Here is a 22,879-nt window from a genome sequence, read left to right as displayed (position 1 = left end):
CTGGTGTGGCTTAGTGGACTGAGTGCCAGCCTGTGAACCGAAAGGTTGCCAGTTCGATTCCCAGTCAGGGCATGTGCCTGGGTTGTGGGCCAGGTCCCCAGTAGGGGGCATGTAAAAGGCAACCAATTGATGTATATCTCACACATTGCTGTTTCTCTCCTTCACTTCCTTCCTTCCTTCCCTTCTCTCTAAAAGTAAATAAAATCTTTAAAAAATAAAATAAATTATCTCTAAAAACCTCTTCATACCTATGTTTCTATAATTCACCCTAAGAGTTGTCAACTACCAAACAGGAATGTTAGGACAAGAGTGCTTGCCTGGCCCAGTGTGGCCCAGTGTGGGCAGAAGGCACAGTGAAATCTGAAACATACCAAAGATACCTCATACCTCTTAGGGCACCAGTTATTGGCCTTATTTCGTTTTTAAAATGTGAACCTCCCTCTTAAACATTTCCAGTATTTTAAGGGACCTTTACATTTCAAGATACAAATTTTACAAACCTATTATGAAAATTACTTTCATGTGCTTTATTTTTTCAATAGGTAGATGGATTTGGTGAGTTCATCTGCTTTTTAAATTAGAAAGGTGACTTTATCTTTATGAGTCATTTCAAATAGTTCATATCCTAAAGCTATTTTAATCTTTCAAAGAATTGTTTTGGACAGCAAGGTTTTCCACACAGCTAACACTGTATTAATCATTCATCTCAAAATTCTGTTTTAACCATTTTGGACCAGAGTCTTTAAAATATATATTATGTAACACAATACCTTAACTAGCAGGGTATTTTACTGTGTTAGAACAAAGAAATGAAAACAAAACTAAAGAATTTTGTTTTTTAATTTTTTAAAGATTTTATTTATTTATTTTTAGAGAGAGAAGGGAGGGAGAATGAGGGAGAGAAACATCAATGTGTGGTTGCCCCCCACATGCCCCCTACTGGGGACCTGGCCTGCAACCCAGGTATATGCCCTAACTGACAACTGAACCAGCAACCTTTTAGTTTGCAGGCTGGCACTCAATCCACTGAGCCACACCAGTCAGGGAAGGGTTTTTATTTTTAACATAAAATTATATATTGCTGTACACCAATACATAATTATATTCTGGTATACGTGTCTCTACAATATGCCTGTATTCTTTAAGACCATACATTCTTTTTTTTAAACAATATATTCTTTAAGGGTTTTCTTTTTTTTTTTTTAAGGTTTTATTTAATATTTTTAGAGAGGGGAGAGAGAGAGGAAGAGAAACATCAGTGTGTGGTTGCCTCTCACGCAGCCCCTACTGGGGGCCTCGCCTGCAACCCAGGCATGTGCCCTAGACTGAGAATCGAACCTGTGACCCTTTGGATCATATGCTGGCACTCAATCCTCCACTAAGTCACACCAGCCAGGGCTAAGACAATAAATTCTTTTTACCTCAAAATATAAACTCCCAAAGTTGAGAGCTTATTTTTATTTCAGGCATGAAATACTTTTCTGAGATTTCTTAATTATATAGCCCTGTCTTCAAAAACAGACCAAGCAGACCTGGCCAGTGTAGCTCAGTTGGTTGGAGAGTCATCCCATAATCAGAAAAGTAGCAGGCTTGATTCCCTGTCAGGGCACCTGCCTGGGTTGTGGGTTTGATCTCCAATCAGGGCATGAGCAAGAGGCAACTGATCAATGTTTCCCTCTCATCTATACTTCTCTCCCTCCTTCTCTTTCCCCCCTTCTGTTTCCCCCCTTCCCCTCTCACTAAAATCAATAACAAAAAAAATGGGTGAGTTGTATGGTATGTTAATTACACTTAAATAAAGCTGTAAAAAATTAATTTAAAAAACAGACCACATAGACCCCTATATGGGAATTTACTATATTAAAAATGGTGTCATTTCCAATTAGTAAAGAGAATGATTTCAGATAGCTTCCAAACCATATGGGGGGGAGAAAAGTGATATCTTATCTCACCCTTCCACATGTACCAAGATTGAAACATGAAAACGACACAGAACTAAAAGTCCTAAGGAAAAAAAATTTTCATAACCTTGGTATGGGAAAGGCCTTTGCAAGGTTATCAAAAAACTCAGAAGCTGTTTTATTTTTTAGAGAGGAAGGTCAATTTACTAAATAGTAACTGGAATCTTCAGACTAGCCAAAAGACAACATTTGTACAGGCTTTAAATAAGTCAGAGACCCAATTTTCAAAAGTTTTTGAATAAGCAAACCGGTTAGCAAACTAAATATGCCCAATACACAAAAACATATTCAACCTCATTCACAATTAAGAAAAAAACAACACACAAATCAAAATACAAATCAAAGACACCATCTTTTACTTACGAGATTTTAAAGGATGATTTAAAAAAACAAAACAAACCTTGGTGTGGGAAACAGTCCCTCAGTACATACAGTCCCGGAGCATCTAAAGTGGTAGTGTTGGTTGTGTAGACTTATTTAGCAGTATCAACCAATATCTGAATGCGCATTGACTTTCATCCAACAGATTCCACTGCTGGTTTATTCCACAGATATTCTCACTGACAGGCAAAGGCCAGTCACCAAACCACCTCTTGTTGCCACACTGAACCATCTTAATGTCTACCAACAAGGAACTGGTTAAATAAGGGCCATCTATACAAGGTAAAACTAATGCAGCTATTCAAAAGAATATTGACATAGATCAGCCTCATGAATGGAACTGCAAGATATCATTAAATAGGGAAAAATACAGATATCTGGTTCAAGATGAACATGTCAGGATAAATAAATGTACTCATATGTTAGGCAGTACATGAATAAAACTTTTCTATAAGGATATCACCAAAATTACTCACCATGATTACTTCTGGAGTATGAACTTAGAAGTTGGAAATGAAGATTTATCGTTTTCATTTTATACTTTTTGGTTCTATTTTAATTTTTTTAATTATGTGAATGACTTTCTTTTATTAAAAAAGACCTGTAATATTGATTAATTTCATTTTAATTAAATGAATGTAGGATTGATATCACAGTATTAACTTATTCATTTTTCTCCCACTATCCCAAGCTCGGAGTCTAAAGACTGTAGGAGTTGTGTCTCGCTTCATGTCCTCTTTTCCGTTCACCCTGCCCCACAGACCTCTGAGTCTGTCCCAAGTCTTTACATTCACATCTTCTACTGCATTATAGAAGTGGGATCTACTAAAAGTGAAGTTTTGCAGCAGTTCTCGTTTACTTCCTTCTTAAAACAATTCTGAAAATTGAAAGATATCATTTAAATTTGGCCTCGATTTATAACTGTGGCTCAGATTCATAGGCAACTAATTATTTCCCAAGTGAAATCAGATGGTCAATATGTAAGCATACTGTTTGAGATACACAGAATATATGAAAGAGGGTTACAATAGTACCGGGTGAGGCAAAAGTAGGTTTACAATTGTTCATATGGAAATAGAATAATTAATAAATAATAACACAAGACTAAACTCTGTTTCATGCACTCACAACTATAAACCTACTTTTGCTCCACCCAAATAGATAAGGCTAAGTTCTGAGTGAGGGGAGGAAGGAAAAAAAACCTAACACTTACTAACTGCTATGTGCCAGACATTTTTGAGATATTATTTTAGTTTAGCCCTGCAATTCTAAGATAGTGAGAACATTATTCCATCATATACATAAACTAATGGGAAAAGGGGGGAGGGGAGCCATTATTTGAGAACTACATTAAAAAATTTTTTAAAATATTTTTAGAGAGAAGGGAAGGGACGGGTAAGGAAAAGGAGAGAAACATCAACATGAGAAACATCAACATGAGAGAGAACCATCAGTTGGCCACCCTCCATATGCACCCTGACCAAGGACCGAACCTACAATCCAGGCATGTGCCCTCACTGGGAATCAAAGCGATGAACTTTTGGTTTGTGGGACAACACCCCACCCACTGAGCCACACTAGCCAGGGCAGAGACCTACATTTATTGAGCCTGTTTTGAAGGCAACGCTTCTATAAGGGAAGTCCTATAGCATTTAAGTTAAGAATGATGATTAATGCTAGAATGTCCATCAAAGGATGAATGGATAAACAAAATGTGGTCATATATATACATTAGAGTATTACTCCGTTTTGAAAAGGAAGAAAGAATTCTGTCACATGCTACAACATGGATGAACCTGGAAGCAAGGATGCTAAGTGGAAAAAAGCCAGACACAAAAGGATTCATGTTCTATGATCCCACTTACATGAAACACCTAGAGTAGTCAAATTCCTAGAGGGAAAAAAATATAGAATGGTGGTTGCCAGGGAGAACAGTTTCAGTTTGAGAAGATGAAAAAGCTCTGGAGATGGATGGTGCTGATGGCTGCACAACACTGTTAATGAACTTAATGCCACTCAACAGCATGCTTAAAATGGTAAACTTTATGTTACGCATATTTTACTGCACACAAAAGAATCATGATTCCTTTAGCAAACCAAACCTAACTTTACACTGTTCGTTACAAATTAAAATGTAAAAAATATTCTGCTTGCTAAGATTATTGAGTTGTTCCATTAGCAAGATAAAGCAGTTGAGTCAATAATAATTGGAATGTGGCCTGGCTGATGTGGTTCAGTGGATTGAGCACTGGCCTACAAAAGAGGGGGGCACTTGTTCAATTCCCAGTCAGGGCACAAGTCTGGGTTGCAGGCCAGGTCCCCAGTGTGGGGCCTGTGAGGAGCAACCACACATTTATATTTCTCTCCCTCTTTCTCCCTCCCTTCCCCTCTCTCTAAAAATAAATAAATAAAATCTTTTAAAAAATAGTTGGGCCCTGGCTGGTGTAGCTCAGTGGATTGAGCGCAGGCTGCAAACCAGGCAACTCAGGTTCGATTCCCAGTCAGGGCACATGCCTGGGTTGCAGGCCATGGCCCCCAGCAACCACACATTGATCTCTCTCTCTCAAAATAAATAAATAAAATCTTTAAAAAAAAAATAGTTGGGATGCCACTTTTCTAAGAACAAGTCTTAGGAATAGGGAAAAATAAGCCTACTCCCTTCTGACAGCACTGGTTTTCAAACTCTGGTCTTTGAACCTTTCCAGGTGGTCTGCAAGCTCAAAAACTATTTTCATAATAGTACTGAGTTGTTATTTGTCTTCATGGTGTTGACATTTGCATTGATTGTGCAAAAGCTGTAATGAGTAACATTGTTGGCTCCTTAGCACAAATCAAAGAAGCAGCACATTTCTATACTAGAAATCATGCAGAAAAAGCAATTGTAACTTAAAAATGCCCTTGAGAAAGACACAAAAATTATCATTTGTATTAAATGTCAACCCTTGAGTACACATCTTTGTAATTCTGTGTGAAGACACAGAAAGTACCCAGAAGGCACTTCTGCCACTCACCAAAGTATGATGGCAATGTGGAAGAAAAGCACTAATGCAGCTGTCTGAATTGAGCCCAGTCAGCAGGTTTTCTCATGGGTTACCGTCTGTTTTTTTTGTTGTTGTTCTTGTTGTTTGTTTGTTTTTAAAGACAAACTTGGACATTTGGCAGAAATTTTTCTCCAAAATAAATGAAGTGACTGAGCCTGTTACTTCAAGGCAAACTAACAGTCTTTGTCGTCAATATAAAATTTGAGTCTTCAAAAAAATTTTTTTTAATTTTCTGAAAACTATCTGCCACCATACTTCCCAACACTTAAAAAGACTTTTCTGCCCTGGCTGGTGTGGTCAGTGGATTGAGCTCCGGCCTGCGAAACAAAGAGTCGCTGGTTCGATTCCCAGTCAGGGCACATGCCTGGGTCGCAGGCCTGGTCCCCAGTAGCGGGCGTGCAAGAGGCAACCACACACTGACGTTTCTCTCCCTCTCTTTCTCCCTGCCTACCCCTCTGTCTAAAAATAAACAAACAAAACCTTTAAAAAAGAAAGACTTTTCTGATGACATCACTGGTGATATTTAGTAATGTGATTTTGAACAAAGTGTGTCAATACAGTCAGACCTCAGTTCTCGCACGTCTTGGTCCTTGAACAATTTGGTTCTCAACCAAGCTATTCATGGAAAAAATGTCTCAGTTGTTGAACAAAAATTCATGTCCTGATTCTGTACCCAACAATCCTCTCATACTGATACCTATATGATCAGTCATGCATCTCTCAGGTGACAAAAGAGATTGTTTTTGAACAAATTGCTTCTCGAACAGTTTTCCAGAATGAATTAAGTTTGAAAACTGAGGTTCCACTGTACTTGGAAGATCAACACAATTCAGTAAAGTGATATTTCCCAAAGAACTAATGGGTGATGTTACAAAATGATGCATGAAAAAAAGCATCCAATCAAAATGCAAAACAGACCAACAGATTTTAATATAACAGTACAAAAAGTTCTACAGGGTTTCAGATCCCACACTGGCAACTAACCTTCAAGAACTACTATTTGCCAAGTTTTGGTGTAGTATCAAAGAATTTGCACAATTACTTAAAAAGGCTATTATTAAAATACTACTCCCTGTTCCAACTACATACATACATGTGTGAGGCCAGATTGTCTTCATGTACTTTAACTAAAATGGCATACTGACTGGCGTAAACTGAATGCAAGAGATGTGAGAATTCATCTATCTCCTACTACGCCATTCATTAAAGAAATCTGCAGAAACTTGACCCTGGCTGGCGTAGCTTAGTGGATTGAGCTCGGGCTGCGAACCAAAGTGTCGCAGGTTCAATTCCCAGTCAGGGTACATGCCTGGGTTGCAGGCCATGACCCCCAGCAACCACACATTGATGTTTCTCTCTCCCTCCCGTCCCTCTCTAAAAATAAATACATAAAATCTTAAAAAAAAAAAAAAAAATCTGCAGAAACTTAAAACAATGTTCTCTTGTTACCAAGGTTTATTTTAGAAAATCAGTTATTTTCAATTTTAAGAAAGACATTCTTCAAGTTAATGTGTGGTAGGCAGTTTCTGATATAGCCCCTAAATGATCCCACTGCTCCTCCTGGTATTCACAACCTTGTATAATCCCCTTCCTTGCCCGTGGGCTGGACCTAGTGACTGGCTTCTAAAGAAGAGAGAATTTGGCAAAAATGAGAGATGTCACTTCTATGATTATGTAACAAAGACTGATTCTTCCTTCTCTCTTATACCAATACTCTCTTGCTCATTCTGATGAACCCAGTAGCCATGTTGTGAGATGCCTATAGAAAGGCCCATGTTCAAGGAACCAAGGAACCTCTAGCCAACAGATCATGAGGAAATGAATCCTACCAACAGCTACATGAGTGAGCTAGAAGTGGACCCTTTCAAGTCAAGCCTTCAGATGACTGCAGCCCATGAGACCCTGAAGCAAAAAGACCCAGCTAAGCCACACCCAGACTCCTGACCTACAGAAACTATGAGATTATAAATGTTGTTTCAAGCACCAAATTTTGGGTGATTTGTTACACAGCAATAGATCATTACATCAGTTTTTTTAAAAAATAAATAACCATTTTTTGTTTCAATTTCCAATATGGAAAATATTATCAGATATAACTCATACAAACAAAAGCTCCTCGGGTTTTTACGCATGCAAAAAGATCCTGAAACCAAGAAGTTTGAGAATTGCTGCCCTGGTTGCAATGCAACAGGAATAGAGACCAGAAGACCAGTTCAGTCAAAAGGAGTTCATATCTTGGCACCTATAACCAACCAGATCCATATCTATGGAATATGCCCTGGGACCAGCGGGGAAGATGGGCACAAGGGTGCTATTTCCTTTTTGCTCAACAAATTGGCCTCTTTCCCCTTTTGGTTAAGTGACTGATGTACCAATCAGTATAATCCACATGGGTGTGAGGGAGAATCGGTATAAACCATTTTCCCTTGGCCTTCATTGCTCTGGCTCATTCAGAAGCCTCTTCAATGACTTGATATACTTACTCCTTTAATCCTCAGAACCCTCTTATAGGCAGATATGATGAACGGTCTCAGCAACAAGGTAATTTTAAATAATTTATCTAGTCATGGACCTAGAACTTGGAAACCAGGGATGGAATTCTTATCTTTCTCTGTAATAGTCCAAAGAGTACATTCTTCCAAGGTTACGTTAAAAATAAACTAGTGTGATGATGGTCACACAACTCTAAATATACTAAACACTACTTTAAGTGGACCAATTGTATGGTATGTGAATTATACCTCAATAAAGCTGTTATCCAAAAAATTAAATGAATACACGAGTAAAGACAGAGCAATGACCAAGTTCTGAGGAGGGACATAAATTGGAGACAAGATTAAGTTCTAGCTGTTGTTCCAACTGCAAACTTTTGGCAGCAAAAGGCTCCAGAAAGATTTGTCACAGTATGTATGAGGCCAGGGTGCACATGGAGGCATTAATAGATAAAAGAAAAAAAGAGGGGCAAACCAGTGCTGAAATGAGGATGAGGAAACCTGACTTTTCCCACTGGTGGAAAAACCAAGACTGAGCAAACCATCCTGGAAAAGGCCTTCAGGACATGACTGCTCTGCCTTCATGATTTCTTGTAGGTGAGCTCTAGTACTATAGCATTAGGTGCTAACATTTATATGAGACCATGCACATCATTTTGCTTTTTAAAATAAGAATAGCACTGGATTTCACACTTAACTTCTATGGCTATTTCTTTTATAGAAATAATGGGTGCTGAACTCCATAACTTGCAAAATCACTTCTAACTCTAAAACTGTAATTCAATTGATTATCTACAATCTGAGAGATACCTGTATTAGCCTAAACACGTGTCTAGGCAGCCAAAGGATCAAGAAATCCAAAGATTTTAATGTCCAAATCTAATGAAATATGCTTGGACCTGACCTATTTTGCAGAGGGGCAGGGACCGGGTCAATTAGCATCTTCAAGCCACACACTCCTAGGAAGTAAAATGAACCTCTAATTTTTTTCTTTTTGAGAGAGAGGGAGAGAGGGGGGGAGAGAGGGAGGGAAGGAGAGAGCGATTTGTTGTTTCACTTATTTATGCATTCACTGGTTGATTCTTGTATGTGCCCTGACCAGAGATCAAACTCAACCTTGGCATATCAAGAGGATGCCCCCACCAACTGAGGTGCCCTGCCAGGGTAGTCCTCTACTTTTGTGTTACCTAAATGAAACATCCCTGCCCTAGTTCACCAAATTACCTTTCACCAGCTCCACGTGGACCAACAATGCACCTCTGAAACCTCAAGCCTCGTTTCCTTTCCTACTCACCCAGTCCACTTCAGCTCTTTGTTAACAGTGTCATGTAGACCTTAAGAAGTTTTTTTTAAAAAAAAAGATGTCTAAACTCTTTACCTCTCAATCTATACAAATTACACTGGGACATGGCTTTGCAGGAAGTTATAGAGTAGCATGCCTCCTGAGCCATATGGCTGAGGCCATCCTAGGGCCTAAATGAATGAAACAAAAGGTATTAAACCTGTAAGTCTTAAAACTACCTGGTTCCTTGATTACAACAGGTTTCTTATACCCCTAATGATTTGTTTTCATTTAGTACAAACTAGTACTCATTTTACCTACCACCAAGTTTTGCTCACATTCAACAAGGAACACATTTTTATTTATTATCCTCAAGAAATGTGTTAAGAGAGCACAAGCCACACGCACTGTGGGTAATGGCTGCTTTTCAATATACCACTCACTACCTCCTGTGTGCCCACAGGAAGGTCAACCTCTCAGTTTCCTTATCTGTAAACTAGGGATATACAGTATCTACCTTCTAGAGTTGTAAGAAGATTAAATTAATATTGTATAAATTGCTATGGTGCAGCAGAACTGTTATAATATCTAAATGAGGATACACTCGCAAATTATCCAGAATGCCTACATTCTCACTTTCATTGTGGCGTACATGCCAACCCAAAAAATCCTTCAAGAACTGTGATTCTGCCTCGACCTGTGTGGCTCAGTTAGTTGGGCATCATCTTGCAAAGTGAAAGGTTGACAGTTCAATTCCCGGTCAGGGCACATGCCTGGGCTGTAGAGATTCAGTCCCTGGATGGGGTGTGTATGAGAGGCAACCGATTAATGTTTCTCTCTCCCATCAATGTTTCCCTCTCTCCCTCCCTTCCCCTCTGAAAATTAAATAGAATCCTTTTTTTTTTTTAATGTGCTTCTAAGCTACTGGCACATCTTCCTTGCCAAACTATTCTAATTTGACCTTTCTGAGAGTACGAAAAAAAGAAACACGAAAAAGTGGTCATCTAACAATAGTAATCACGGCAGACTAGAGTGGAAAGTAGGAGATAACGGGGATCATCCTGGGGACATTTTGGAAAGGCAACATAGAATGAATGCAAATCAAAACCCGGAGCAATAAATACTAATAAAATTATTTTGACAGCACAGGAAGACAACACTTGTCATTTTCTGTATCTTTTCCTTCAAGTAATAAAATTTAAGTAGTTATAGTACCAAGAGAATTTCAACTAGGAAATAAATTGAATCATAAAAATATACTCTCAGGGTTCAAATGCTTAAAGCATCACCTGACCTATTTTTATCCTCCTCTGAAAATGCTTGGGAAAAATTTCAACATCACTAATTCTCAATGAATACTACATAAAATTTGTATACTACTTTATACATTTTAAATACTGTCATATAATAATGAAAATGTACTAATAATCAGGTTAGAGCCAAACAAAAGTGAATTTGAGGGGTGGGGTGGGAAGGGGAGGAAGAAGCAAAGGGACTTCTTTGGGATATTAGATTAAAACATAACCAGGTAAGCAGAAACTGTCCATACAGTAGGGGGCATCAGTTGCACTATCAATTATACACTTATACATACCACTTCTAGGACAACGTTACAAACTCTGAGCTATGCTATTTAAGTAAGGGCTTTTTTTGTTTTGTTTTTTTTTGTTTTTTCCCCAATTGAGCCGCAAATGCCTTATCTTTATACCTGGGAAAACCACCTACTCAGCAGAGGTGAGGAAATACTAAAATGTGAGTACTTTTAAAGTGCCCAGGACAGTGCCGGTAAACAATGGGGACTCGAATTTCTTTCCTTTGAAATACAATTCTGAAAAGTATAAAATCTGAACAGCATATCTACTGAAAAGAAATGTATCATAATGGATCCTTCTCTAAGGAATCACATGCACCCTGTGTTATGGCATCTGGATTTGATATATGCATTCCTAAATGAAACTTCTCCAGTAGAAATCAATATAAATGACACAGAGAATAACATAAGTTACCTTCTATTCACAGCATAAAAAAATGTGGCATATTCTGGTCTAAAACCATAGATTTACCAGAGGAGTGTGCTACAGCTGGTCTGCTCTCATTACTGGTCTGCCTATTTGGGTCCCACAAAAATAAAATTTACCAAAGCTTGATGACGGAATTAGACAACAATAGTGTAAACAGAAGATCACTTTGAGTCTTATTCTTCTCTGTGCCAGAAGAGTGGAAATTAATCAAAGACCAAAAATAGAAAGAAAAACACGATAATGAAATGGTTACTTCCTACCCTCCCACCTCCAATACTCCTGCCCCACCCTGGACTGATTGCTCCTCATTGTGTCTATCACAGAGAGTCTGGGAAAAAGGAAGAATACAAAGGTTGGAGGATAAATTTACAGAATTAATAGCAACCTAACAGCAGGAGAAATGAATCTTTCATATGTTCTCCCTTCCAAACCAAGTAAAATTCTATATGCCTGGCACTGCGCTGAATGCATCACATCAACTCTTACTCTTCACAACAATCCTATGTGGTAGGTATTAGCGTCAACCCCACTTCACAGATGATGCAACTAAGTGAGGCTTAGAAAGATTGAGAAACTTGCCCAAGGTTACACACCTAAGTGGCAGACAGCCAAGAGTCTTGACTCCAAAATCCATAGTATTTACCCTGTGCTACACTACTTATTACTATAGTGTAGATGAAAGGGTATTTATTGGGTTCCAGACTCAGCTTCACCCCTTGGGCAAATCACTTGACCTTGCTAAGCAGTTGTCATCTGCAAATGAGGACAATGCCAGCTGCCCAGCCTTCTCCATAGCATCCAAATGATGCTGAAAGAGTTAATGTGTATGCAAATATGCCATAAAAACTATAGGGCACTATGTAAATGTAAGATTTGGTTTATTTGAGCCTAGGTTCCATATATCTTTATCCTTCCAAATGGCTTATTGATCTAAAAGTAAGTTTAACAGTAGTTGTATCATTCTGTAACATTCCTAAGTAAAATCTAGTAAAAAAAAAAATTAACCTTAGACATTCTGGAAAGGCAAAACTATAAAGACAGTAAAAAGAACAGTGATTTGGGGAAAATGAGGGAGGGATAAATAGGGTTTTTCTAGGACAAACTACCCTGTATGATACTGTAATGGTGAATACACGTGTCAAAACTCAGAATCTACACCACCAATGTAGATTATGCTCAATCTAGGATTATGCTCAATTTTTCTGTAAACCTTAAACTGCTCAAAAAAATTAAGTCTACTAATTTTTTAAGAACCTATTCTTATAAAATAAAGTCTACATAGGGATTTAGGAAGTAATATAAATGAGCTCAGTGTTCTAAAACATTCTTGGAATACTTGACAATGTATATCCCACCTTTTTAGATCAATATTGTCCAACAGAATTTTATGCAATGATGGAGATATTCTATATCTGCTATAGTACAGAAGTCACTGGCCACGGTGGTTACAGAACACTTGAAATGTGGCTAGTATGACTGAGAAATGAAATTTTTCACTTTGATTTAATTTTAATTAGCATTCAAATAGCCACATGTAGTTTAGTGGCTATCATATCAAACCTCATGGTTTTAGACAATTCAAGAGACCCGTAGAAATGGACTATAATATTAACTTAAAAACAAAAAAGTTACCTCAAGAGACCATTTAAATGGATGTAGTTATGAAACAATGGTACAATTAACCTAGCAGATTAAAATACTATGTAGCTAGTTAAAACACCAGGAACCAATCAAGTCCATCTCCAGTTCTTTCTCACTTTAAGTCCCATAATGTAACCAAAAAGAGACAAAGCAGATTGCTTTTAATTCCTTCAATATTTTCAAAACAACCCAATTAGTTAAATATCACTTCTGCTTCCTGAAAAACAGGGCGGAGGTCAAGTTAGAATTAGGAATATTTATTTGTTCAAGTCAGTGACCCAGAGGAAAAAAAAATTAAGCGTCATAAGGAAATAAGAGTGATTTTTGCAGACCTAACATATTCATCCAATTTTTATATGAAGATTCAAAAACTGATATTACCATGTATTTTAATTCCATGTCATAGTCAATTGGAAATCAAAAGGATAAAAGATGCCCAGAATAGCATGAGCAGAAAAGAATGGGGCATGAGGTAAGTAAACAAAAGTGAGACCATACACATGGCTACTCATATCCAGCTGTTAACCAGAGGGCCGCCTCAAGGAGTCATTACTGCTTATCTTGGTGGCTTAAAATGCTAGTTGATTAAACCTCAGTTCCCAATTCAGACTTGTTGTGCTCACCCCAGTGGCATAAAAGGGAACTTATGTCCTCAACTGCGGCGGCTTTTTATTAGAGTCCTCCCCTGGGGGACCTATGAAATCAAACACTGAGAATGGCTCCCCACCCTCAGGGAAGAAGTGAAGTGTCCAACGTGACAGTGTTGAATCCCTAGAGTACACTGGGTCCTCGGCTTCTTTTTCACTCCTGCAAGTACTGGATCTTTCTTTTAGAGTACAAAGAGATAGAGAGAAAGAGGTAATTGAGAAGTAGTAACACCCTCAGCAGAGAGATGAAAATACCTGACCTTAGAAACAGGCCTCCAAAAGCTAATTCTTGATCCTTCGCTCACATGTAAACTGAGCCTTTGTTCTCCTTTTTGAAGTTCATGAATCATGCTAGAAAAACATTATTTCATAATTTCATACAGGAGTGACTTTTAAGAATACTCAAATACATAATTAAGTAGAGCTAACTCTTGAATAACATGGGTTTGAACTGCACAGGTCCACTTATACCCGGAATTTTTTCAATAAATACCTGTACTGCTTTCCGTCCCCGGTTGGGAGTCCACAGATGCAGAGTGTATATGCATTGATCTTCGCCATTTTATATAGGGGACTCGTGAGCATCCGCAGGATTTTGGTATCTGCGGGGTCCCGGAATCAAGCCCCCTGGGTACCGAAGGGCAACCGTGTAGTTAAGTTTGGGGGGAGTCAAAAGTTATGCAAGGGAGGGTGCCCATAACCCCACCCCCGCATTGTTCAAGGGTCGACTGAGTATTAAATAGTCCTGAGTGATCAAGCAGGACCTCCAATGTTTCGAGATGTTTAACTGTGAGAAAAGGGAGGGGGTTTCCACCTTTCCAGCCCCTTTAGGCGCAGTTCTCCATTCCTGGGCCCTGAAAGCCCTGTTTGCCATTCATTGTGCAATCTTTTTCGAACTCCACCCACTGACTCCAGAACAAGTGGAATTCTCCCACTCTGAAGGTCTCGATTTTCCTGTATCCAGGGAGACATTGAAAACTCCTTGACGTGAGTCAAGTAAGGCAAGGGGAACCGTCCAGCCTGCCAGCCTGTCTCCCAGATTACGAGAGACCAAAGGACAGGGGCCGGAAGGCGTTCAAGTTTACGCTAACCAAAAAAAAAAAAAAAAAAAAAGGAAGAAAAAAAAAGAAAAGAAAAGATGACAAAAAAAATTTAAAAATAGCAGGAAGGGGGGTTCTGAATTGGGAACACCGGCTATCACGCAACGCTGCTCCCAACTGTGCGGGACCCAGGTCCTCCAGCATCGCCGGCCCCACGTGCACCCATGCCCGTGGCGCCCACAGACCACCCCCGGGGGCCTGGGTCCCGGGCATCCAACAGCCCCTCAGTACCCGCAGCCCCCGCCCGCCTCGTGCCGGGGAGCGCGGGGGAAGGGGGCCCAGGTCAGCCCCGGCTCCCGCGCGGTTATATTACTGCGCAACAGCCTCGTCCGCACCGCCCGGACGCGCTCCGCAGCGCTGCCGGCGCACCTGCCCGGCGACAGGGGGGCGAGCCGGTGGCCCGCGGCAGCACCCCCGAAGGCTGCGCCCAGGGCAGGGAACACGGGGAGCACGCGGGGGGCGGGGGCTGCGGGAGGGAACACCTGGCACCCGCAGCGCCGGCCGCACGTGGCTGTCACACCTGGCGCGCCCCCGCCTCGCACTCTTTCCCCCTCCCGTCAGGTTGCACAACGCTGCCCTCCGTCCCCGCCTCGCCGGGCGCCCCCAAACCGCAGTCGTCGCTCCCTCCTACTCCATCCATCCTGGTCCCACCGCCCCCCACACCCGCTTCCACGGTCGTCACCCCCGAGAAGGAAGACAGCCGGCTGTTCGTCCCGTGTCTAAAGGTAACTGAGGAGAGTGAAGAAGTGGACCCCGAAAAAGCTAGCCGGAGCATTCCCCCAGCCCAGCAACAACGCGGACGCCCCCAGACTGACCTTCTGCCGCGGGCTGCGGCGCCGTCCGCCCCGTCCGGCCTCAGTCACCTCCTCGGCACCTCCGCCTCTTCCCCGCGCTGCCTCTTCTACCCGCGTCGCCATGAGGTGACGGCAGCAACCAAACAAGCGGTCCTACAAGGGGCTCGGAACCTCACAGGACCTCATGCCCCGCCCCTAAGCCCCACGGCCAATCGCCGTTCGCCCTGTTTCCCACGTGACCGGAGGAGGCTGGCCCCCGAGGGGATGGAGCAAAATGGGGGTGGGGAGCGTTGAAGCCGGTACTAGGCTTCTGCTGGGCCGAAGGGCGAACACAGGCCGTGCGAGTCTGCGCAGACGGGTAAAGGAACTCTGGAGCTGACTACAAGTCCCAGCAAGCAGCGCGGCCTCAGCTCGCAGCCCCCAATCGGGATTGGAGCCTAATGCGGCGCCCTGAGCCGCGCAGAGTATCTACCGTGCTGCGCGCTCAGCCTACTGGGAATTGTAGTTTTCTGGGGGGCGATGTACAGGCTCCGGAAAGCACTCGTTATTATCCTGAGGGAAAAGTTGAGAAATAGCCCAAGGCTTGGGAGGGAGCCGGAACGGGTGGTTGTGTGTTTCGCTTGGATGTTTTTCTTCGGAATTGAGCCCGACTGACTTGAGGGTAAAGGGAAATAATTCCTGACTTTCAAGGAGGGAAAGATCTAATGCCTTTCGGAATTGAAGGTTTCTGGCTCGGACACCTGCGGAAGCCCTGCCGCTCGACCGCAGCTCTCTGCACGCAGTACCTGCCTGGAGCTCCTGCAGGGTGGCGGCTGCGTCCTGTTCGCCTTAGCTGAACCGCCCTGGCCTCTGGCCCTTCGTTGGCGCTTCATACTTGTTGAATGCATCCTGCAGTCTCGGTTACTGAATTTTTTAAACGAACTCTTTGTGGAATCATTTTTTTTCTTAACACGGTTGGGGGCGGGGTGGAGTTTTCCTCTGGAATATTCCCTATTTCCATCTGATGGAACCAGAGCTCCAATCAAGGAGCTTCTGAAAGTCACGGACCGCCATAAAATCCTGACACACAGTCTCAAGTAATTCATTATGAAAATGTGTGTAAATCCTACAGCAGTTTTATTAGAGTTGGATATAAAACAGTGGTAGCAGATGCCAAAAATTAAATTGTGACTACATGTCAATATTGGGGAAATTCCATTGATTAATTTTAATTATTTCTGTAAATTTGAGGAAAATATCATTTTATTTCATTGGCAGAACACCTCAGTCAAGCTTTGAGATTTCAAAACTAAAACAGTAGAGAGTGAACCCATACCCGGATTCTGTATAAAGCTGATAGCTTCAGGCATCATGTTTCACCTTTTTTTTTTTAAGAATATTTTTAAAGATTTTTATTTTTTCCATCACCATTTATCCCCGCTATATGCTCTTCCACCTCCATCCACACACCTCCCGCAACTACCACGCTGTTGTAGGTATCCATGAGTTCTTTCTCTTTTTTTTTCTTCATTTTTTGCTAGATCCCTTTGGGTTCCCCCAACCGTCCCCAGAGCTGTCAGCCTGCTCTCTATCTTTGAGTCTGTCTCTATTTTGCTTGTTAGTTCAGTTTGTTCATTAGATTCCACATATGAGTGAAATCATATGGTGTTTGTCTTTCTCTGACTGCCTTATTTCACTTAGCATAATATTCTCCAGGTCCATCCATGCTGTTGCAAAGGGTAAGATTTCCTTCTTTTTTTTTTTTTAAGCCGAGTAGTAATTCCACTGTGTAAATGTACCATAGTTGTATCTGCTCATCTACCGATGGACATTTGGGCTGCTTTCAAATTTTGGCCGTTGTAAATAACACTGCAATGAACATAGGGATGTATATATTCTTTTGAATTCGTGTTTTGGGGTTTCTTAAGATAAATTCCAAGAAGTAGAATCACTGGGTCATAAGGCAGTTCCATTTTTAATTTTTTTTGTGGTAACTCCATATTGCTTTCCACAGTGGCTGCACCTCCATGTTTCACCTTCTTAAAGGCAAAAGTCCTAGCCAGGTGCAGAATAATCAATAATGCTGCTTCTGATGTGTCCAGGGAATTGAGTGTCAAAATGCACTGTAGTTAAATTATGGTATAATAAAACACCGTGGAGCTGCTAAAAATGATAAACACATTTTACATTGACCTAGAAAATATATATAGCATAGTAAGCATTAAAAAATTCCATTTGGACCCTGGCTGGGTGGCTCAGTTGGTTGGAGAGTCATCCCATACACCAAAAAGGTTGTGGGTTCAATTACCCATCCAAGCACAGACCTAGGTTTCAGGATCGATCCCAGGTCAGGGCTCTTATGGAAGGCAACCAATCAATGTTTCCCTCTCTCTCTCCCCACTTCCCTCCCTCCCTCCCTTCATATCTCTCTAAAATCAATAGAACATTTATCCTTGGGTGAGGATTTTTAAAAAAATTCCATTTGGGCCCTGGTCAGGTAGCTCACAGTGGTTAGATCATTGTCCTGATACACCAAACACCAAGGTTGCCATATGCCAAAGTTGCCATGTGCCAAGGTTGTGGTTCCACCCTCAGTCAGGGCACATAGAAGAAGCAACCAATGAATGCATAAATAAGTGGAACAACAAATTGATGTCTGTCTCTGTCTCTCACTCTCAAAATCAATGACAACATTTTTTAAATTCCATTTTTATAGAATTGCTTGTATGTTTATAAAAAAATGTTTAGAAAAATATTGACCAAAATGTTAATAATGCTTTTCCCTGGGTGGCGAGATTTGGAAGTATTTTTACTTCATGATTTTCTGTATTGTTTGAGTATAAGTATGTATGGAACAAAAAAAATCAATGGTGATCTTTATTAAGAAAACAAAAATCTCCAAGTGACCTTGTTTTAAGATAAATGAAAACTATTTATTTACTTATTTTTAAAGATTTTATTTCTTTTTAGAGAGAGGAGAAGGGAGAAAGAAAGAGAGGGAGAGAAACATCAATGTGTGGTTGCCTCCTGCGTGCTCTCTACTGGGGATCTGGCCTGCAACCCAGGCATGTGCCCTGACTGGGAATTGAACCGGCGATGCTTTGGTTCATAGGCCAGCACTCAATCCACAGAGCCACACCGGCCAGGGCAAAAAATATTTACTTGTACACACATTTCTATTTTAAAGAGCTTGGGTAGCTTATAAACATATACAATATGCCATGACCTATGTGTGTAGTGTGTAGATATATAGATATATAGCATGTCATTCATTCAGAGAGGGAGGGAGGGAGGGGGAGAGAGACAGAGAGAGAAAGGAAGGAGGAGGAGAAGAAGAAGAAAGTGGAAGTGAAAGGATAGTGAAAATAAGATGAAGTCATGGGTGAGTTGAATGTATAAAATACATGCCTTAAGGTTTTGCACACAAGCTGGACGTGAACCATATTTGTGTTTTGAGCTTCTTGACAGCTGAGAAGAGAGAAAAACACAGTTTTCAGAGTGGTTCACAATATCTCAAAATCAAACTGGTTGTTCAAGAGAAACATAGCTATTACTGCTCGTGCAAGACATGAATTTTAGAGATCTGTTTCTTAGAACATCTTTAATGCAGACGATGGTGCTTTTTAAGTCTGCCCACCAGTCCTTTGATGAGCCTCCCTTCAAAAGGTGGAATCTGATTCCTCTCCTCTTGAATGTGGGCCAGGCTTAGTGTGATCAGCTGCTAAGAAATACAGCAGAGCAGAATTGTGAAGATTCCAATTCTGGTGAGAGAAACAACTGCTTCTGCTTGGCTCTCTAGGTCTTGGGTCACTCTCTTCTTCCTGGAGTCAGACTAACCTGATTTTTTATAAACCCATTCTTTGCTTAGATTTTTATCTTCAATGCCTCAAAGAGGTTACTGTCAAGGTTTTGCCCAAGGCCCTGTGAAGCGCTTTGCTTATCTCTGCTGGAATATTTTAGGTCTTCAAGGGCTATCAAGTCTTTTAAGGGCACTGGGTGTTCTGCTTGCATTAATTATTCTCACTGGTGCTGAAGGGATTATTGTGTCAGTTAAGAACTGTGCCTGAAAGGAAGGTGAAGGTCACAAGGAAAACAGCTCCTCAAGGGTAGGGGGATTCTTCCCAGGCTCCCTGAGGGCTATGAATAGAACCTGAGTACAGGCCCATTTATTCAGATGTTTATGAAATAGCCATGAGCCTGAGGCACAAAAACAGTTCTGAACAGTAAACTCAACTCCCGCTGTCCTTTTGCGAGAAATGCAAGGCCCTCAAGGCAGCCTGACTCACCACTATTACAGAGGTAAGGTTCTGTTGGCCTTGTAGCTGGTATTGGGAAAGGTGGAACCAGAGTTCATAGCTGGACACAGGACCATTTAGAGGGTTAGCCTGTAGTATTATCCTTAAGCGAAGAGGCTTCAGACCTGCTAGGTTTTTCTTTCCTTTTTTGTTTGTTTGTATGGGTTTTTTGTTGTTGTTGTTGTTGGTTTTTAGACCTGCTAGGGTGTGTGTGTGTGTGTGTGTTTTACCTGCCAGGTTTTTATACCCTGTCAGTGCAAGGGTGAGGAGAGTCTCACAGATTTTTACACAATGGGCATATCTTGAAATCACTGATTTCATCCATGTGAGCTCATGTCTGACAGCCATTATGCTGGCTAACAAGCTACTCATTTCACCAATGAACACCCATTTCTAAACTTCATTTTGCTACTTAGCAAAGTATCTGGTGTTGATTGAAGTATGGCTCACAGAAGCATTTATAGGAGCTGGAATATGGACTCCTTGATTAATTAATATAGCTGACCACCCCTGGCATGTGAAGTCCTGAAGGGCCATTGTCAGCCCTGAATTTAGCACACACACAGAAGCTCCTACTACTACTACACTGTCTCCTGACAGTAAATTCCAGACATTCTCATACTCTGTAATACGATCACAGGGACTGAAAAATCTAAAGAAGCAATGTGTCTTATCAGAAGAGTAGAAACCTAGCAAAGGGAGGGTCAAGGAGGCCAGGCTGGCAGAGCCCATCCTAGCAATGTTTGGGGGACGTTTGGAGGAGAGAGGACCTTGGTCAAAAAAGACAACTTCAAAAATAATGGCCCTGTTTGCAAGGCTATCCCTAGTGTGGGGTTGGAGGCGCTGTCCTTCAAACCTAATGCCTTTGAACGTGGAGAATTGTTTTGATTTCTTAACAAACAACCTTGCCATTATAATCTGTTTCCCATGTGGGCCTCACTACACGGGTGGGGAGGGACACACAGGGGGACAGAGAGACAGAGAGACAGAGACAGAGAATGTAGATATGTATACATTTCCATTCGGTGAGACACTGCCATTGCTCATTGTTAGTAAAGGGACACTGACTTTGTAGACCAGGTCTGAGAGTGTATTCTGGAAGTGTGTCCAGAAGCCCACTGGCGCCTGGAGTGTTTTAGGTGTGCCTATTATGCATTCCTAGCACTCCATACTTCCCATACCAGGCCAGTCCCAGTCTTCAGGATGTGGGCTTGTTTAATTTATTCTTTCCCTCAGCCAGGTGGTAAAGGAAATAAAGGCAGGAACTGTGCCCATGAAATTCCTGGACTCCCAGTGTCTAGCAGAATGCCAGCTTCAGAGAAAGTTCTCAATACATACTTATTGAGAAAAATAACCTCTGAATAGATAAAATGCACTGATCACTCAGTTTTTTTGTGTCTGTACAGAAGAGGGCCAAACCCTCAATTTCTCAAGGTAATATCCCTGCATGGGACCTCTTGGGGAGTCTCCTGGTGGCAATGTCCCTCCACAGCACTGAGAAGACCCCAGGCAACCATGGGACAAAGATCATCTCAAGATAACCTTGGTGGCAATCAAAAGCTTTCATTCATTGATTAAATATTTACTGAGCACCTACTACATTCTGAGCACTTTATTAGACAAAGGGCGTACCGTGATCTAGAATAAGGGTATCCAACACAGAACAGTGATGTACTCAACAAGCCATGACATCGTTTATAAAACAGAGGTATTGCAAAATAACCTCTTGAGGTTTATTTTCTTTTTTGTCTTTGGTGTTCCGCATTTCCTTTTTTAAAAAACTTTTAAAAGATTATTTATGTATTTTTAGAGAGAGAGAAAGGGAGGGAGAAACAAAAGAAGAGAAACATCGATGTGGGAAATACATCTATTGGTTGCCTGTCACTCACCTGCAATTGGGGACCTGGCCTGCAACTCAGGCATGTGCCCTGACTGGGAATCAAACCAGCAACCCTATGTTTCACAGTCTGGTGCTCAATCCACTGAGCCACACCAACCCAGGCTTCAGGTTTATTTTCTTCTGGTGGGGGGAGACAATTTAAGGGAGATTTAAAGTGACATCTAAGCCACATCTTGAATGGTCAACAGGAGTTAAATTAACCATGCTAGTTTGATTTGTCCAATTTAGAGTATTTCCAGAGAAAGAAACACTCCCAGTAACCTTTAAAACAGGCAAGGGTATTATTTCATCAAAAGAGTTGAATTTCATGTTTGTTGCACACTATTGGGGTTGTAGGTAGTGAAAAGGAGTATTTGCCTTTTCACAGAACAAACAGCTTATTGTTTAATTCGATTACCCAATACCATCCTTCTGGGCTAACCCTGATTTTAGTCCTTATAGGAATTTGGCCAATTTCAGCATTTGCTATACACTTCCACATGTCTGGCAGACACTGAAAGATTTAGAAAATGATTATACATTGTACCTAGATGGCTCAGGAATATTGATGGCAGGCTGTAGAGTATACTTTTAGATTGGCACATGCTGGGGTGCCAGCTCCAGCAGCGAGAGGATACATCAAATAAAAACTGGCGTCAGATATGGAATATTGGCAGAGGGAACACTCAATTTCAAAAATTTAACCAGCCATAAGAAAAGATGAAATCCTGCCATTTGTGATGACATGGATGGATCTTGAGGATATCATGCTAAGTGAAATAAATCAGACAGCAAAAGTCGGGAACCATATGATTTCACTCATATATGGGACATAAAACCGGAAGCAACAAATGGATAAACAAGACAAATGAAAATTCATAGACCCAGATAACAGTATAATAGTTACCAGAGGGAAAGGGGTTGAAGGTTAGTAAAGGATAAGGGAGTCAAATATATGGTAACGGAAAGAGTTTGACTTGGGGGTAAACACACACTACAGTATACAGATGATTATTATAGAGTTATACACCTGAAACCTATATAATTTTATTAACCAATATCATCCCAATAAATTTACTAAAAAATTAAAATATACATATTGTAGACTTCAGAGTATTGGTTCATGAATTTTGTTCTGATTTCTTTCCCCAAGTCTTGGCTTATGATTATAAACATTCAAGAAAATGAAAACTATATTTATGTATAAAGGCAATGGTAAAGAAAATAGAAAATACCCCTGGCTGGCATAGCTCAGTGGATTGAGCGCGGGCTGGGAACCAGTGTCCCAGGTTCGATTCCCAGCCAGGGTACATGCCTGGGTTGCAGGCCATAACCCCCAGCAACCGCACATTGATGTTTCTCTCTC

At 41.0% G+C, this 22,879-nt stretch overlaps 1 protein-coding gene across 2 annotated transcripts in view; it reads right to left on the bottom strand.

Annotated features, from left to right (window-relative positions):
• Positions 1-15,551, bottom strand: part of TXLNG (taxilin gamma) — a 48,084-nt gene extending 32,533 nt beyond the window's left edge. The window contains exon 1 of one of the 2 annotated variants that reach the window (XM_028522586.2): positions 15,382-15,551. In XM_028522586.2, the coding sequence (XP_028378387.1) occupies positions 15,382-15,483 (102 nt within the window). In that variant the 5' untranslated portion in view covers positions 15,484-15,551. Of the gene's footprint in view, positions 1-13,959; positions 14,569-15,381 lie in introns of those variants that run through there. The other variant, XM_036016966.1, reaches the window with a different exon arrangement.
• Between the last annotated feature and the right edge of the window lie 7,328 nt (positions 15,552-22,879).

This window comes from Phyllostomus discolor, chromosome X (genome assembly GCF_004126475.2).
Source record: "Phyllostomus discolor isolate MPI-MPIP mPhyDis1 chromosome X, mPhyDis1.pri.v3, whole genome shotgun sequence".
Lineage (NCBI taxonomy): Eukaryota > Metazoa > Chordata > Mammalia > Chiroptera > Phyllostomidae > Phyllostomus > Phyllostomus discolor.
The sequence above is the reverse complement of the archived record's forward strand: the minus strand, read 5'-3'. Positions and strand labels throughout refer to the sequence as shown.